The sequence below is a fragment of the Dendrobium catenatum genome, unplaced genomic scaffold (genome assembly GCF_001605985.2).
Source record: "Dendrobium catenatum unplaced genomic scaffold, ASM160598v2 fragScaff_scaffold_593, whole genome shotgun sequence".
NCBI lineage: Eukaryota > Viridiplantae > Streptophyta > Magnoliopsida > Asparagales > Orchidaceae > Dendrobium > Dendrobium catenatum.
In genome coordinates, this window is record NW_021319055.1 from 315,902 (window position 1) to 335,295 (window position 19,394).

Sequence of the window (19,394 nt, forward strand, 5' to 3'; positions counted from 1 at the left end):
AATAGCAAAGGACGGAAAGCCAAAGCAGTACAGAGAGATAAAAAAAGATGCATTTCAATGAATCCATTTCCAAATGCTGTCATGACAAATGGAATGAAATTCATCATTGCTCTCCAGAGTCTGTGATTTATTTAACATAAAGTCAAGGCAGATAGGAAGGAAAAGCACAACTATAGTACAGCAAATAGAATAGACGAACACCTCTTTTACATCTCTATAATGGACAAGAACAATGTGCTCCAACTGCCTGAAAAAGCAAAAGAAAACTGAATGAGTAAATTTAATAATCAATTGACATTAATTAAAATAATTCTACCATCACTCAAATCATTTGGCCACTAGTTTCAGTTTCAGCTTTAAGAATCCATGTGCTTCAATTTCATAGCCAATATTTTAAGTTTCAGCTTTCAAGTCTCCTTCTGTGCCTATCATCACTATAATGGGCCCTCCGTGCTTAGTCTAAGAAATTTCAATAATTCTTTAACACAATTATCACTGCAGTTACAAAAGAAGTAACCTCTTAGAATTATTTACAACATTAGGATATCCAAACTCGCCCAACAAAATTAAAAGCAGAATATCCACTAAGGTATACACCACACTTGCGTGTACTCTTTCTTCATAAGCCACTAGAAACAGAAAATACAATAAGTGCACGGGTCATAAAATTATTCAAATGAAATTGTAACTGACAAGAAAAATTAAATTAGTTTTAGAGAATCAATTTAGCTTCATGCCAAAAAAATCTACTAAATAAACAATTTTCGCATTAAATCACCTGATGGAGAAATATGGAGAGCAAATGAAGGATTTTCATATGAATTCTATGGATCTTGAAAAGGACTATAATCGAGTATCATGAGAAACAAGTTTGTGTCTTAAGGTAGAAAACTATGCCAAAGATATATTGATGTTATTAAATATAGGTTTAGTTCAAGTTGCTCCTCACTCTCTTGATTGAGTCAGTAACTCATCTAGGCCACTTGCATTTGACCAAGTCTGTTGGAGAATTTTTGTGTCCTCAAACGGATTGTATACTTTATGATTGAGTACGGCATAAAAATGATGATATATTACACCGAAGGGTAAAAATACCATTTCCTTATGGACTCAATGATAAAATTTACAATTTAACAGAGATCCCCCCAATCGATGTTTGGTCGAATGGAGTTTATTTTGTTTCTGGGGTACAGACGTTCCATAGGGGCTAGGGTTAATTACATCTCAAGCTTTGGCTTGGGAAGACTTTTGATTAAACTAGAGGTTTGCTTGTTTTTGAAAGTCATTTAAATGTTGGCTAAATTTTGTTTTTAAAAAAATCTGTGAAAGTCTTGTTTAAAGGTTTTGGCCTTTAGAAATTTCAAGGAGGTAAAAGGATCAACTTAGAATTAGATTTTGGAATGAGAGCCAAAGGAGGTGAAGTAGGAGCACTTGATTATGAGGGAAACTCAGAGGTGCTCAAACAATCCTATGTTGGGCTTTACATTTTAAAAATCTAATTTTGTTTAAGTTTGATATTTTCATTAGAGAGTTGGGGCTTACATCCAAAAACACTTGTTGAAGGAATTGCCCGAAAGGTGAGGGCTTATATAGTGATTTGAAATCAACTATTGCCTCGAACCCTAAAACTAAAGTGAGGACTACCGATAGGTAGTGCCTCGAGCCTAAGTCTAACGAATGCAAAAAGACTTACAAATTACACCTCACATGAGGCATAATCGGCCTGACCGCTGGATTTACTGTCCTACCTGGAAAGGACTACCAGCTAGACCCACCTAATCAATTTTAAAACCATGTCGTCCAGTCTTTATGCAAATATAGAGTGGAGGGTTGTTTTTATTTAAGAAGTAGGGCTTACAACTCGGCTTTGAGGCCAAGATACCTATTTATGTGGGGTATGCAGAATGCAGACTCACAAATGCAAACTTTTGGTTATCTAGTCCTTATATGAGGGCTTTCTACATGAGACACTTTTGGGGGCTATGCATGTTTATTTTAATTTTTGAAAACTTTGCTTCTTGAAGGGAGCCATGCAAATTTTTTTTTATTAGAAAATCATTGAGCCTAATTTCATTTTTTAGATTCTTTACATGTTAAGAGGTAGAAAATTTATTTTGTTCTAAGAGCCTACCGCACCAAACTCCAGGCCACGCTTAAACAAAGCAATAGAAGAAACCTAGGAAAAAGACATGCTTTTCTAATGCGCACCCAATAAACAATCAACACATGCTTGTATATAAACCAAAACAAAAGTACAAGTAGTGTCCCAATTATTAAAAACAATTTTGGCAGCTGAGTTATCTGCCATTATACAACCCAGCTAATATATTACAGACTCTACTTGTGGGGATCTTCAAGCTTTAACTCTTCAATGAACCTTCAGGCTTCACCTCTAAGGAAGTACATCCTTCTTTAATCCACATTTTCTTCTAGTCCAAACCTCACAAGTTTTAGATCATAGATCTAATCAAATACATGATATAAAATAAAAAAAACTCAAGCCTGCAAAATAGAGTTAGACGGCAGTTTATATAATCATCATATCACTTCCAAAATTGGCCTAACACTTAGAGTGCTAAGCACCTGCTTCTGCCCTATTGGTCATGCCTCTTGGGGGGTTTTAAGCAGCACCTACAAGCAAACAACATTATGATAATCATGATTTAATTTATCCCCTTCTTGGACATGGCCACCTGCACAGAAAAGCATGTATATATTTTTATACTAACCACTTAAGGGTAAGTGCCCACAACGCAGACAATCCAAAAGGGCATTCACACCAAATCATCAATCACATGCGCATACAAAGAAAAATGTTAATCCTAGTATACCTAAGGGGTCGTGCACCTAAGTGTGTGAGGCTGTGTGGTATGCCACACTAAAGGTCCTCTTAGAATTTGGATCTAAGGAAGAAGTGTCCAGCATGTAGCTTTTGAGTTCAATATTGGAGGAATTCCCCTTAGCTTTTGGAGATAGAAACAGAATGAATAATTCTTTTAGCTTTGAGGTTAAAGAAGGGGGAGAAAGGGAATCCAACACATAGCTTTTGGGCTATATGTTGAAGAATTCTCCTTAGCTTTGGAGCTAAGAAGAGAAAATCGGAATCCAATATTTAGTTTTTGGGCTAAATGTTGGAGAACTCTCTCTAACTTTTAGAGCTAAAGAGAGGGAAAATCTCCTATGATGTGGAAGTTGGAGGAGAAAATGAAGAAACCTGTAGCTTTTAAGCTACGGCAAGAAATTTTCTAAGGCTTTTGGAGCATATAGAAGTGAAGGAGGATTTGTAATTTTGAGGTTACAAATCAAGAGAGTGCCTTCTTGAATTTTTGTTTTCAAGAAGGTGGGGTTTTGTTTTCTTAGTTTAGGTTAAGGTAAATGAAAGGAATTTTGGCGGTTGCCTACAACTTAGGCTTGTAGGAAAAGAAGTGATCCAATGTGCAACCTAGGGATTGCAAATTGGTGGAGTTCCTTTGAACATTTGATGTCCAAAGAAGAGGTTCATTCCTCCAATTTAGGTTGGAGGAGAAGAGGAGAAGGGATGCAACTTGGGGGTTGCAAGCTCATGAAAATCTTTGAACACTTTGATATTCAAAGAGAGGGTTGCACTCTTCCAACTTGAGTTGAAAGGATGGAGGGAGATAGGACTTTTAAATCCTACGTTTGGGATGAAATTACTTGTTGCTTTTGGTTCAACAAGTAGGCTAGCTTGAAACAAAATTGAACCACTCAACATGAGTTGATTGCAAGAGAGTTCCATACAACTTTTGATTTGTAGAAAGGATGAAAATGCTCTACAATTCTTGGTTTTTAGAGAAGAAAGTGGGGATAAAATGCAACTTGTGAGCTGCAAAGTTAAGGATGCTCCTTTAAGTATTGAGGATTCAAAGGAAGGAAGTGGTCTACCCAACTTGTGTTGGGTAAATAAGGGAAGGTGATATGCATAGTTGGACTACAAGCCACCATGGATTCTCTTTAAGCTTTTAGATGCCCAAAGAGAGATATTCACTCTTCCAAATTGGGTTTGGAAGGATGAAAAGGGGATACTTTCTACAATCTTTGAGTTGTAGGAGATTGAACTTCTCTACAATTTTAGTTTGTGGAGAAGAAGAAAGAAAATGCAATTTAGTAGAAAAGGGAAAGAATGTGAATGGAGAGACACACACACACATTCACTTATTTTTAAGCTAGGTGAATGGAGAGATTTTCTACACTTTTTTATTTGGTAGAAAAGGGAAAGAATGTGCAACTTAGAGGTTACACATTCTTGAGTGCCCTTGAACATTTGATGTTCAAAAGAGGATAGCCATTCCCCTAAATTTGGGTTTAGGAGAATGAGAAGGCAATTCGGATGCTCTCCTGTAATTTATGTTTATAGGAGATGATGGAGGAAATACAACTTAAAAGTTGCCAATTGAAGATGCACTTTGGACATTTGATGTCCAAAGAGAGTTCATCATCCACTTAGTTTAGGTTAAGTGAATAGAGAAAACTATGGTTTGAGTCTCATGTTGGGAGGATTATTCATTGATTTTTCATGTTCCAATGAATAGGATGGAAGGATAGTTCTAATTTGCCGATTTTGTGCCAACAAGCAAGATAAAAGAACTTGGGAGTTGGTTCCAAGTTCCCTCCAACTCATGGAAAGATATGTTCGGAGCTAAAAGGAAGCTCCAAACATCATGAATAAGAGGTACAATGCGTAGTTTTGAGACTACAAATTGAGAAGGTCATCTACCTATATAGGTTAGGCAAACGAGATAGACTAGATTTAGAATCTTAAGCCTAAGGAGGATATTCTTTCATTGATCTTTTGTGTCTCAAACAAAAGAAAGGGGTAGCTTAGATTTTGACTCTAAGCTCCAAGATATTCATATAATGATAAGTTGGAATTTTAGAGAATTCCAAATCATCATATATGAGAGGAGAAATGTTCATTTGCTAACTTTGTGTTGTTAGCAAATGGAATGGGGACTTAGGATTTGTTTCCTAAAATCTTCATGATTCATGTAAGGGAACATTTGAAGCTTGGGAAGACTCCAAAGTGTCACACATGGAAGTAATGTTTGTTGGTTAGATGCTCCAACAAACAAAGTAGGATGGCTTAAGAGTTTGGTTTCAAGCTCAAGTGATCCATATGATGGACATTTAGAGCTTAGAGAGGCTCCAAAATATTCCATATGGAGGTGCATAAATTTGTTGATTTTGTCTCAACGAACGAAAGAAGTAGTTTAGGATTTGTCCCTAAACTCCGAGTGATTCATGCAATGAGATGCTTGGAGACTTGAAAGGTTCCAAACAACCATGCATGTAAGGGGTGATTGCTTGTTGATTTTTTTTTGGTCTCAACAAGTGAGGTGGATGGCTTGGAGTTTGGTTCCAAGCTCCAACGATTCATATATAAGACATTCAAAACCTTAAAGAGGATTCAAATACTATACATGAGAGAAATGTTTGTTGATTTGGCGCTCCAACAAATAAGGTAGAAGAGTTCGAAATTTGGCTTCAAGCCCAAATTATTCATACAATGATATGCTTGGAGTCTTAGGAAATTCCAAGTAATCACGCATGAAGAAGAAGGATTATCATTCGCTAATTTTGTGTTATTAGCGAATGGAAAAGGAATTTAGGATTTGATCCTAAAGTCTTGATGGTTGAAGTCAATGGGACATTTTGGGGCCTTGAGGAAGCTCCAAAATGTCCCATATGAAGGGGAACAAACAAATGCTTGTTGATTTTGTATCAACAAACAAAATGTCACGAACTTAGGATCTTGGTCCTAAGTCAAAATGTTTCATGCAATGAGGTGTTTGGAGCCTTGGGGTGCTTCAACCCATTATGCATGGGGAAGGGAAGACTTTATTAGAGAATTCTCAGTTCATGAGACGTATTTTTCTGCTGCTATCCTTAAAGCTTTTCACAACCCTAAAAACATTTTTTTTCTATTGTTGTGCCTTCATTGTCGACCTTTCCTTATGATTTCTATTCTATATATAACAAATGCAGCCTTCATTGTTGCCCTGCTTAATATAGCTTCCATTGCTACCCTTTGCCACCATAATGTATGAAACTAATTTCTCCTAAAGTTCTGACCAAATGGAGGACTCTATGATGCACTAAGGGACTTAATAACTCTACTTTTCTTGGACTAATTACCAAGCTGAGAATGACAAATCTGTATTACCCAGCTTGAGGGGGAGTGTTAAAATCTCAACCGCCCATTGACCCTTGATCCCACAACCAGGATGGGAATCCGTGGGAGGCTCATGTGGATCACATCGATCTCCTTCCATATTTGGGTGTCTGATTTAGGAAATATTATATTAGAGCAATTATGTATGATTTTGTATTTATTTGTTTCTTTATTAAGATATATTGTATAAATCTATAAATAGAAATAGTTTTGTACAATGAAAAAAAAAACCCTAGCTTTTCCCTCTCCAAATCTCTAAATTTAACAGTTATGTAAAGCAATTTGAGAGAATAGGTATAACTTCTTAAATGACACTTTATAGAAATAAATGAAAAATAAAAATTCATAAAGCCAAAATTTAAATATTTGGGATAAGTTCATAAAAATTACAATTGACTTGATAGGTTACCTTCTCTTTTAAGTTCAACTAATACAATATTGCATTAAAGTAAATTTTAAAAAGAAAGAAAAAAGTAATATTTTATGATGCTATGAAGCAGGTCTAGATGAAACCATGATTGCAATCCAAGCAAAAATAACATAACCGAAATGAAGGTGTCAGTAGATAGTATGACTTACCCATCAAGCAGCCAGTAGCATCTTCTTTGAAAGTTGTCATCATCTTCTCCATGAGCATAATAGCAATGAAGAATATCTATACTGCCAGCCTGAAGAAGAAGGAAAGCATGCCTTATAAATGAAAGCATTATAACAAAATCAGCTATCAAAATAGCTACTTCAGAGATCAACAACTCCAAATATAAATTGTTTTCTTCAAAAATAAAACAAATATGATGTAGACTGCCATCCCTCTATAAAGAGGCAGACACTAAAACACACAATTTTTTTGTTTCTCTCGCTATCTTTGCTTTTTTATTTCTTTTAAAAATATGAAACACAAATTACAAATTAAAAGCATTCATTTTGATCCACACTATCAGAAGTAGCAGGATAGCAAATTTTGAACCCTTCTAAGCTACCCATGCATCAAACAGCTCAAGTTTGCACCAACATGGGAGATTGATATGGAGATATATATGACTAAACATCATCACGTTGCATGTGTTCTCAAATAGAGTAAAATTTCAAATATGTACTAGCAATATCTATAGAAGATTCAACACTTTTATTTTCATGAAACCAACTAAAGCATTTTTCCAGTTGAGATATCATAAATGATCCATTTATTTTCCATACTTGCTCTATGGTCACATAATCAATAAAGTTGATATTTTTGGCCCAAGTTTTTTATGGTATAGTAAGATCAACAGCCTTGCCACCATATGTTGATGCACCGTCATAAGAACAAATTATGTCGATACAAACATTCTCAAAATAAGAGGATGGTAGGCAACCACAAGTAAGAAAATATAGCAACTACGGAATTTTGATTGACTGATGTATACTAATGGGAGTGTCAAAAATTAGAAAGTAATATATTAAAATTTAAAATAAAAACTTTTTCTTAAAGTTCTACTAGAATAGAGTTTACCCAATAAAGCTGTTAATTCTTCTTAGATTTGAAATTAATATCATTTGCAGGTGACCTAAGAACATGCTACAGATGAATCAGCAATGCAAGTAGTTTCCGAATTAATATGCACGAAAAAATTTATCAACAGCCAAAACTTCAGTAACATTTTTAACTAATTTTCTTGATATAAACATCAAAATAAACAACAATGCAGAATAGGGGGCTGACACAACATGTAAACAAAAGTATTGGTGTTTTTCCATTATAGGTAGACGCTATGTTTCAAGTATCATAAACAACTTAAAGTCCATGGAGTATAAACATTGCAAATAGGTTACTGTACCAATATGAATAGGACTGCATATCACATAAAAGTTCAAAGAGAACCCATGATGGCTTGTAATCCAGATCTACATATCACCTTCTCATATTTTCCCAACACAAGTTGGGTAGATAATCTTCTCCCTTTTAACATTCAACACTCAACGGGAATCCACGAATTTGCAACTCATAAGTTGCATTTTCTCCTCTCTTCTTCAAGCCAAAATTGTAGAGAAATCCTCTCTACAACTCAAAAGTTATAGGAAATTCCATCATTCTCCAAGACCCAAATTAGGAGAGTGTAGACCTCTTTTGAACACCAAAATGTTCAAAGATCCTTCATGAGTTTGCAATTGCATCTCTCTCTTCTTTTCTACAAGTCAAGATTGTAGAGATATTCCTTTCTTTCTATAATTCAAAAATTGTATGAAACTCTCATTCACTCAACCCATGTTGAGTGAATCAAACTTACACTAAATCATCTATTTGTTGAACCAAAATCAACAAGTAGTTCACACCAAATCATTTATTTGTTGAACCAAAATCAACACATAATTTCATGTCAAGCATAGGAAAAAATCCTAGCTTTCTTCCATTCTCCTAACCCAAGTTACGTGAATAAGTTCCTCTCTTTGGATATCCAAAAATCCAAAGAATTCTTGACTTGTAGTCCCAATCTACATGTCATTTCTTTGTGTTTGCTTTATCAAAATTTAGCAAATCAATTATCCATCACTGAACATAAAATTCAATGATAACCCTTTTATTGATTTGCAACCCCAATTGCATTTTGGTGACCTATATTTTATTTGCCTAATCCAAATTAAACAAATATATCCCTCTCTTTGAATACAAAAAAAAATTCAAAGAGACCTCTTTATTTATAGCCTAAAAGCTACAAGTCACCCCTCTTCTCTATGAGCTCCAAAAATCTTAGAGAAATCTCCAACTCTTAGCCACCAAGCTATGAATTTCATTCATTTCTCCATATTTCCATAAGCTAAGGAGAATCCTCCAACATCTAGCCCAAAAGCTATATGTTGGACATCTCATTCTTAGACCAAAACTCTTTAAGCAAGAATTTCACAAATTTCAAAATGAAAAAATTTTAGCCAATATTTTGATGATTTCAAAAGAAAGAAAACTACTAGTTAATCAAAAAATTTCTCAAACACCATGCAATTAATCATAGGGGCTCGCCACTATGGGGCATCTGTATCCCAGATTAAAATAAACCTCATTCAACCAAATATTGAAAGGGAGAATCTCTATCAAAATTATAAATTTTGTTATTGAGTCCATAACAAATGATATTTTTATCCTTCGGGGTAATATATCATCTTTCTTATGTCGTATTCGATCACAAAATATGCAACATGTTGAGGATGACAAAAATTTCCAATAGAGGGAGGAGAGAGTGAGGTAGTGGTAGATGAGGAGTAAGAGCTGCATCTTGACATGGTCGAAGTCTCCTTAAACTCAGTGGTGAGGTTCACTCCAAATCACACCAAGAAAGTAAAAGGAGAAATAGCAGACAGATAGGTGGTGGTATTGATCGATAGTGGAGCTACATACAATTTTATCTCCAATCAGGTCATTGACCAATTTGGGATGAAATTGGTGGACACTGGGAGCTATGGGGTGATGATGGACACTAGGAAGGTGGAGATGGTTAGAGCACTATGGAGGGGATTTTTGCTAACTATACAGAGGGTTCAAGGGAGAATATTTTCTGATTGGAGCTATGGAGTGCTGATGTCATCCTGGGGATGAAATGGTTGCAGACCTTGGGAGATACTAAGGTCAATTAGGGAATAGTGACAATGGAACTAGTGGTGGAAGGAAGAAGAGTGGTGATCTAGGGAGATGCAGGGTTATCCAAGGGCATGGTCTCTAAAAACCATAGTCAGGACCATACATGAGGTGGGAGCAGGATTTATGGTGGAACTGCAGAGCTTATAAGAGATCATACTAGAGGAATAGGAGACATTCCTCTTTTAGTACAGCCACTCATACAACAGTTTTGTGAGGTCTTTCAGCCACTTCAAGGCTTATCACCACCGAAAGAACAGTAACATGCCATCACCCTATGGGAGGTGTCACCGCTTAGTGTCCGACCATACCGTTACCCTTAGATTCAAAAGAATGAGATTGAGAAGCTGATTCGAGAGATGTTGGAGGTGGGGATCATCAGACCAAGCATGAGAACTTTTTCTAACCCAGTCTTGTTGGTCAAGAAGAAGGATAGAACCTAGAGATTCTGCGTTGATTATTGGGCTCTGAATAAGAAGACTGTGCAAAACAAGTTTCTCATACCGATGATCGATGAGCTGTGTGGAGCAGTAGTGTTCACCATGGTGGATATGAAGTCGGGATACCATCAAATCAGGATGAGCAAGTGGGATGTCCCAACGAATATTTTCATGACACATGAGGGGGCATTATGAGTTCTTGGTGATGTCATTTGAACACACAAACGCCCCTGCCACTTTCCAATTTCTCATGAACAGTGTGTTCAAACCATATCTCCAAAAGTTAGTAATGATTTTGTTTGATGACATATTGGTGTACAACAAGTCGATAGGGGAGCACTTGGAGTATGTGAGGGTGGTCTTGGAAGTATTACAAGAGCATTAGCTTCAGGCCAACCTAAAGAAGTGCTACTTTGAACATGCTAGTGTGGAATACTTGGGGCACATGGTCTCTCGGGATGGGGTGGCTATAAATCAAGCCAAGATTGAGGCAATATAGAAATGGCCTTTACCTAGAAACTTGAGAAAGCTAAGGGGCCTCTTAGGATTGATGTGGCACTACATGAGATTTGTGAGAGGATACAGCACCATAGCCTGACAGTTAATATGGAAGCTAAAGAAGGATAGCTTTTTATGGGGAAAGGCGGCTACATGGGCTTTTGACAGACAGAAGAAAGCCATGACCACAATACCGATTTTGGCCCTATCGGATTTCAGTTAGATTTTTGTGGTGGAGACGGATGCATCAGGATATGGGTTAGGGGTCGTACTCATGTAGAATCACAAACTCATAGCCTACTTTAGCCAAGAATTGATAACCAGAGCTAGGTTGAAGTCAGTCTATGAGACGGAATTGATGGCCATTGTATTAGTCATTCATAAGTGGCGACCATATTTGTTGGGTCGGCATTTCATTATCAGGACGAGACAATTCCTTTTTGAGCAAAGGATGGTGACTGAGGAGCATCAGAGATGGTTGTCAAAGCTATTAGGCTATGATTTCGAGATATATTATAGGCCAGGATTGGAGAATAAGGTGGCGGATACCTTGCCCAGATGCATGGCGGAGCTCCAGTAGTTGGCTATGTCGATACCATTCATGTTGGGTTGGGGAGCTATCAAAGAGGAGAGTATGCATGAAGAAGAGTTGAAAAAAAATTAGAGCAGATTTTTTGAAGGATAAGAACAGTCACCCGGGCTACTTTCTAGAGGGGAGAGACTGTTGTACTAGCGGCGGTTTGTGATGCCTCAGACCTTAGTTCATATACTACAGCTGCCGCAAGAGTTTCAAGGGAGTGTGATTGGGGGTCACTCTAGTGTGCAAAATATATACAGGATATTGGCAGCAGAGCTGTATTGGAAGGGGATGCACAATGATGTGGAAGATATGGTGGCTAGATGTGACGCGTGTCAGTGGAACAAGTATATGGCCATGGCTCTTGCGGGTTACTTTGCCAGGTTTATAGTGATTCTGGTGGTAGTTGACAGATTGAGCAATTATGCTCACTTTATCCCCTTATAACATCCTTACACGGCAGTGACAGTAGCAGCCGCATTCATCAGGGAGGTGGTCAGGCTACATGGGATATCGGAGTCTATAATATCTGACAGGATAAGGTGTCCTCAGTCATTTTTGGAGGAAGTTGTTCATACTACAAGAGACAATGTTGAAGAGGAGCACTGCTTACCACCCCAAATGGATAGACAGAAGTGGTAAACTGGAGCTTGAAGACATACCTGCGGTATTTTGCTTCAAAAACACCTAGGATATAGGTCAAATGGTTGGCATGGGCAGAATATAGGTACAACACTTTGTACAACTCAGCTTCCCAGATAGCTCCCTACAAAGTGTAATGCGGAAGAAACCCTCCACATATGGTGCATTTTAGATAGTCGCACGCCAGTATCTTCAATAGAGCAGTACTTGGAGGAAAGAGATAGAGTGCTGGAAGATTTAAAGAGACAACTGTTGAGGGCTCAACAAATTATGAAGAAGCACGTATATAGGCACAGGAAAGATTGTTGCAAACCTATTTTCATGTCTTATGTTTTGATGATTGACAAACATTATTTCTCTTGGACTACTTGTTGCGTCTTCACACCAAATCATTTATTTGTTGAACCAAAATCAACAAATAATTTCATGTCAAGCATAGGAAAAAATCCTAGCTTTCTTCCATTCTCCTAACCCAAGTTACGTGAATAAGTTCCTCTCTTTGGATATCCAAAAATCCAAAGAATTCTTGACTTGTAGTCCCAATCTACATGTCATTTCTTTGTGTTTGCTTTATCAAAATTTAGCAAATCAATTATCCATCACTGAACATAAAATTCAATGATAACCCTTTTATTGATTTGCAACCCCAATTGCATTTTGGTGACCTATATTTTATTTGCCTAATCCAAATTAAACAAATATATCCCTCTCTTTGAATACAAAAAAAATTCAAAGAGACCTCTTTATTTATAGCCTAAAAGCTACAAGTCACCCCTCTTCTTTATGAGCTCCAAAAATCTTAGAGAAATCTCCAACTCTTAGCCACCAAGCTATGAATTTCATTCATTTCTCCCTATTTCCATAAGCTAAGGAGAATCCTCCAACATCTAGTCCAAAAGCCATATGTTGGAAATCTCATTCTTAGACCAAAACTCTTTAAGCAAGAATTTCACAAATTTCAAAATGAAAAAATTTTAGCCAATATTTTGATGATTTCAAAAGAAAGAAAACTACTAGTTTAATCAAAAGTTCTCTCAAGCACCAAATGCTTGAGATGCAATTAATCATAGGGGCTCGCCACTATGGGGCATCTGTATCCCAGAATAAAATAAACCTCATTCAACCAAATATTGAAAGGGAGAATCTCTATCAAAATTATAAATTTTGTTATTGAGTCCATAACAAATGATATTTTTATCCTTCAGGGTAATATATCATCTTTCTTATGTTGTATTCGATCACAAAATATGCAATCTGTTGAGGATGACAAAAATTTCCAATAGAGGGAGGAGAGAGTGAGGTAGTGGTAGAAGAGGAGTAAGAGCTGCATCTTGACATGGTCGAAGTCTTCTTAAACTCAGTGGTGAGGTTCACTCCAAATCACACTATGAAAGTGGGGTGATGATGGACACTAGGAAGGTGGAGATGGTTAGAGCACTGTGTAGGGGATTTTTGCTAACTATACAGAGGGTTCAAGTAAGGGAGAATATTTTCCAATTGGAGCTATGGAGTACTGATGTCATCCTGGGGATGAAGTGGTTGCAGACCTTGGGAGATACTAAGGTCAATTAGGGAATAGTGACAATGGAACTAGTGGTGGAAGGAAGAAGAGTGGTGTCCAGGGAGATGCCGGGTTGTCCAAGGGCATGGTGTCTCTTAAAACCATAGTCAAGACCATACATGAGGTGGGAGCGGGATTTATGGTGGAACTGCAAAGCTTATAAGAGATCATACTAGAGAAATAGGAAACATTCCTCTTTTAGTACAGCCACTCACACAACAGTTTTATGATGTCTTTCAGCCACTTCAAGGCTTACCACCACCGAATGAACAGTAACATGCCATCACCCTATGGGAGGTGTCACCGCTTAGTGTCCGACCATACCGATACCCTTAGATTCAAAAGAATGTGATTGAGAAGATTCGAGAGATGTTGGATGCGGGGATCATCAGACCGAGCATGAGAACTTTTTCTAACCCAGTCTTGTTGGTCAAGAAGAAGGATAGAACCTCGAGATTTTGCGTTGATTATTGGGCTATGAATAAGAAGACTGTGCAGGACAAGTTTCTCATACTGGTGATCAATGAGCTGTGTGGAGCAGTAGCGTTCACTAAGGTGGATCTGAAGTCGGGATACCATCAGATCAGAATGAGGAAGTGGGATGTCCCAACGAATACTTTCATGACACATGAGGGGGCATTATGAGTTCTTGGTGATGTCATTTGGACACACAAACGCCCCTGCCACTTTCCAATTTCTCATGAACAGTGTGTTTAAACCATATCTCCAAAAGTTAGTAATGATTTTCTTTGATGACATATTGGTGTACAACAAGTCGATAGGGGAGCACTTGGAGTATGTGAGGGTGGTCTTGGAAGTATTACAAGAGCATTGGCTTCGGGCCAACCTAAAGAAGTGCTACTTTGAACATGCCAGTGTGGAATACTTAGGGCACATGGTCTCTCAGGATGGGGTGGCTATAAATCAGGCCAAGATTTAGGCAATGTAGAAATGGCCTTTACCTAGAAACTTGAGAAAGCTAAGAGGCCTCTTAGGATTGATGTGGCACTACATGAGATTTGTGAGAGGATACAACACCATAGCCTGACAGTTAACATGGAAGCTAAAGAAGGATAGCTTTTTATGGGGAAAGGCGGCTACATGGGCCTTTGACAGATAGAAGAAAGCCATGACCACAATACCGATGATGACCACAATACCAATTTTGGCCTACTTTAGCCAAGTATTGATAACCAGAGCTAGGTTGAAGTCAGTCTATGAGAGGGAATTGATGGCCATTGTATTAGTCATTCATAAGTGACGACCATATTTGTTGGGTCGGCATTTCATTGTCCGGACGAGCCAATTCCTTTTTGAGCAAAGGATGGTGATTGAGGAGCATCAGAGATGGTTGTCAAAGCTATTAGGCTATGATTTCGAGATATATTATAGGTCAGGATTGGAGAATAAGGCGGTGGATACCTTGCCCAGATGCATGGCGGAGCTCCAGTAGTTGGCTATGTCGATACCATTCATGTTTGGTTGGGGAGCTATCAAAGAGGAGAGTATGCAGGAAGAAGAGTTAGAAAAAACTAGAGCAGATTTTTTGAAGGATAAGAACAGTCACCCGGGCTACTTTCTAGAGGGGAGAGACTGTTGTACTAGGGGCGGTTTGTGATGCCTCAGACCTTAGTTCATATACTATAGCTGTCGCAAGAGTTTCAAGGGAGTGTGATTGGGGGTCACTCTGGTGTGCAAAATATATACAGGATATTGGCAGCAGAGCTGTATTGGAAAGGGATGCACAATGATGTGGAAGATATGGTGGCTAGATGTGACGCGTGTCAGTGGAACAAGTATATGGCCATGGCTCCTGCGGGTTACTTTGCCAGGTTTATAGTGATTTTGGTGGTAGTTGACAGATTGAGCAATTATGTTCACTTTATCCCCTTATGACATCCTTACACGGCAGTGACAGTAGCAGCCGCATTCATCAGGGAGGTGGTCAGGCTACATGGGATATCGGAGTCTATAATATCTGACAGGATAAGGTGTCCTCAGTCATTTTTGGAGGGAGTTGTTCAGGCTACAAGAGACAATGTTGAAGAGAAGCACTGCTTACCACCCTAAACAGATGGATAGACAGAAGTGGTAAGCTGGAGCTTGAAGACATACCTGCGGTATTTTGCTTCAAAAACACCTAGGATATGGGCCAAATGGTTGGCATGGGCAGAATACAGGTACAACACTTCGTACAACTCAGCTGGAAGAGACCCTCCACATATGGTGCATTTTAGATAGTCGCACGTCAGTATCTTCAATAGAGCAGTACTTGGAGGAAAGAGGTAGAGTGCTGGAAGATTTAAAGAGACAACTGTTGAGGGCTCAACAAATTATGAAGAAGCACGTAGATAGGCACAGGAAAGATATCCAATTTTTCGATGGGGATAAGGTATTCTTAAAGCTGCGACCCTACAAACAGAGGACGGTAGCTAATGGAAGGAATAAAAAGCTAGCCCCAATATACCTTGGTCCTTATGAGGTGTTGGAAAGGATATGAGCAGTGGCTTACCGCTTGAAGCTACCCCTGACTGCTTCCATACACCCAGTGTTCCACATATCACAGCTGAGGAGAGCTGTGGGGGATCATGCAACTAGTTCACAATTACCAGGGGTGCTCATAGAGGATCTGGAGATGGTTTTGGAACCATTGGAGCTTAAAAGGATATGTTAGAGAGAGAGAGAGCCCAAGAAAGTACTGATTAAGTGAAAGAACCTACTTGACTATAATGTCACATGGGAGCCATATGAGAGGGTTAAGCATCAGTTTCCCTCCTTCCACCTTGAGGGGAAGTTCTTCATAAACCGGTCCCTGGATGGGTCCAGCCATTCCAAACAGGATCGGTCCAGGTTTACAAGAGGCAGAACAGGGGAAGTTCTTCCCCCATTAATGTCGCACCTTGATAGGATCGGTCCACAAGCTTAATTAGGGGGATTTATGAGGAAAATTTCAAAAAGAATGAGTTGTTTGGGAGTTAGATGGGATTAATGTTTGTTTAAGAGGGAATTATTCCTAGGTTTTGTTTTTATCTCTATTTTATGCTGAAATTTTCTGATTCTTAGTTCTTGTTTGAGCTCTAGCAGCGTCTAGAGTTTTGGGAGAGCCGGATCTTCCTCTCCAATAGAATATTCATTGTTTCTTGTGTTTTTCTTCGACTATTATCAATTAGAAAAGGTTTATTTCTAATTTTTCTTCCAAGTTTTTTCTCAAATCAGTTTTTTCAAAGTGCAGAAATTTAATTTCAGCCAGGGGAACTCTTGATTTGAACCAGCGTTTCCTATCAGAATAATATTAAGAATGTTATTTTAGTTAAGTATGTCTATAAATGTGGTCTACATTTCATAAAATTGTTACCTTATTTTTTTATCACATATTTACGTCAATAGTATGTCATTAAAGTAATAATTAAATCATTCTAACATTTATTATATTATCACAGTTCAACCCCCTCTTAAATTTTATATTATCACTGTTAAACCCCTCTTAAATTCGATAAGTACATTGAATTTTTCCTTCTTCTAGTTCAATGTTTGATCCTACTTTCAAAACCTTGATGTCACCATAAAGTCGGTGCTCTTCTTAACTCTTACATAATTCAAGCATTGATATTAAGTAGATGGAATGAAGCCAATATTCATAAAACCACAGTCATCGCAGAAGAGCTCTAAAAGAGGTGTCAAAGTTGATGTCAGAAAATTTTGCATCTATGCAGGGCTTCTCAAATTTAAGTGATAGAATAAATTACCCAAAGGTCTTACACCATTGTTAGGTGAAGCCTTGAAAGAGTGCTTTAGCTCATCCAAGATATTCGGCATAGAGGGAAAAGCATCTCAACACCCTCATGCTCAAGAATTTTGCTGGAAAATCCCGATCAATAAAACTTTGGTTCATTAGCATGCCAATGCTCTCCATTATGAGGGGATGATGGTGTTTTGTCGTACCTAGCTATAAGTAGATGAGCATTGAAGAAGATGGTGACAGTGCATTGGCATAAAGGGCCTCGGTCATACACAATTCAACAATCATTTCATATTGCCAAGGTTCTGAAGTGCCTCATATATGTTGAACTACGCTGGCACCATTCATAAGTTTAACAGGATGTTGTGATCGCTCCCTTTTCTATGGCTAAGGTTTTGTACTACATTTACCGTATTTATTGGAAAATTTATCCTTCCTTTTTAGTACGCTTTAATTCTTCTCCACAACTTAGAATGCTCCAAAAAGGACTAACTGAAAGAAGAAGGAAAATCTTAGAAAACATAATTTGAAGATACGTCATTTTCTGTATACTGTAGTACATTTCTTTTTGCAACTACTGGTAAAACCTTTCTACATGAATATGGCTGATAAAGTAGTGGCATTATTTTAAAAGCTGCCACCAAACATTTCTGAAGCATAGTGCTATATTCTTTTACATAACTCAGCAGCTGGAAGAACAATAAAAAAGTAGGCTCGGAAACTTTTAATAATAAGCAGACAATTAACTCATAGATATCAGACTCAACCGCCATCACATAGAACAACTAGAGCGTCCTTTCAGCAAAAACCTTTTTTCATTTTTCTTTTTTTTAAATTGCCTCATAGCATAAATAATTTTTTTTTTTTATGGAGGTTAATCAACAAGGCTATTCCTACTACAGATTTTCTTATGCATAGAAGGTTGTTGAATTATAATCTATGTCCAAGAGGTTGCAATGCAGTTGAGGATGATGATCATATAGCTGCTACTTGTCTTAAATTAGTTCAAGTTATTAATTGCTTGAAATCTTGGGGATTCTATGTTCCCATTTTTTGCTCTTTTCAAGAGTATATAAGAGACTTGGAAAGGTTTGTTGTTTCTAATCCTTTCATAGCTGAATTATATTCTACTTTGTCATTATATTCGTGGAATGGTAGAAATAAAGTAAAGCATGGTGGCGTTGAAGATAGTGCTACATTTATTGCTTCAAAAGTAATTAATTTGGTGGCCACTTCTCATCATAATAAGATCATCTCGGAATATCGGAGTGTCAATTAGTCTTCCCGACTATTTTCCACATCTTGGCACCCACCTCCTCCCGAGTGGATCAAGATTAATACTGATGCTTCGTTATGGAAATCAAATAAAGCAGGAGTTGGTGGAGTGGTAAGAGATAATAAAGGAAGTGATGTGAAACTACTAGGAGTTACGATCGAAATTAAATAGAGAATTGTTAAAGTTTGCTTTTATAAGTTTATGTGGATCATGCAAGATAGATTAAAAAATTAGAAACGTGAGCTTTGCTTAGGCCAAAGAGATGCACTTGAGATTAACCAAAATAGTTCATTCAAAAATCCAAGGGAATTAAATGCGAAGTACAAACAACAAAACCCAACGTTTAACAACGAGAATTTCACCTTGGGGCGTATCACTCAAGAGGTGGTGGACTTTTGGCGGAGATAGAAGATCCAAGAGATGAACGAAGTTACCACTAGGGAGAGGGCGCCGAAGAACTTCGTCGGAGGAAAAGTTGCCGGTTGGGATGGAAGTCGTAGACGACCGTCGAGGCTCCAAGCGTGCTTTGAAAACTTTCGGTCGTAGATGCTTGCGAGGATTGGCACGACTCGCTCCAAGTACTCTTCTACGGTTGTCTCGTCTTCGAATCCTACGTCAAAACAAGGTGAACGTAGAATGTTGATGCTCCCGTCGGCGTTGAACACAAGACCCCACTCAAACTCCGGATCCGCCATTCAACATTGAAGAGAATAAGAGAGGCGAAGAGAAGAGGTTTGTGCGATGACGATGGAGGATCTTTGCGCCAAGAGGGAGGGATGGGGTGTGGGAGGCCGGCGGGATTTCACAGAGGATGGGCGGCGGGATCCACAGGGAGAAGATGGAGCCGGCGGGTGCAAGGAGGGG

General features: G+C 38.1%; 1 protein-coding gene across 1 annotated transcript in view; it reads right to left on the minus strand.

The window, feature by feature from the left end:
- LOC110102307 (calmodulin-binding transcription activator 1-like) overlaps positions 1–19,394 on the minus strand; it is a gene marked incomplete at its 3' end in the record, with an annotated part of 62,475 nt that overhangs the window by 25,739 nt on the left and 17,342 nt on the right. The window contains exons 4-5 of the mRNA XM_020830593.2: positions 6,770–6,858; positions 202–247 (exon numbers count right to left, since the gene is read on the minus strand). Coding sequence (XP_020686252.2) covers positions 202–247; positions 6,770–6,858 — 135 coding nt within the window. The remainder of the gene's footprint in view (positions 1–201; positions 248–6,769; positions 6,859–19,394) is intronic.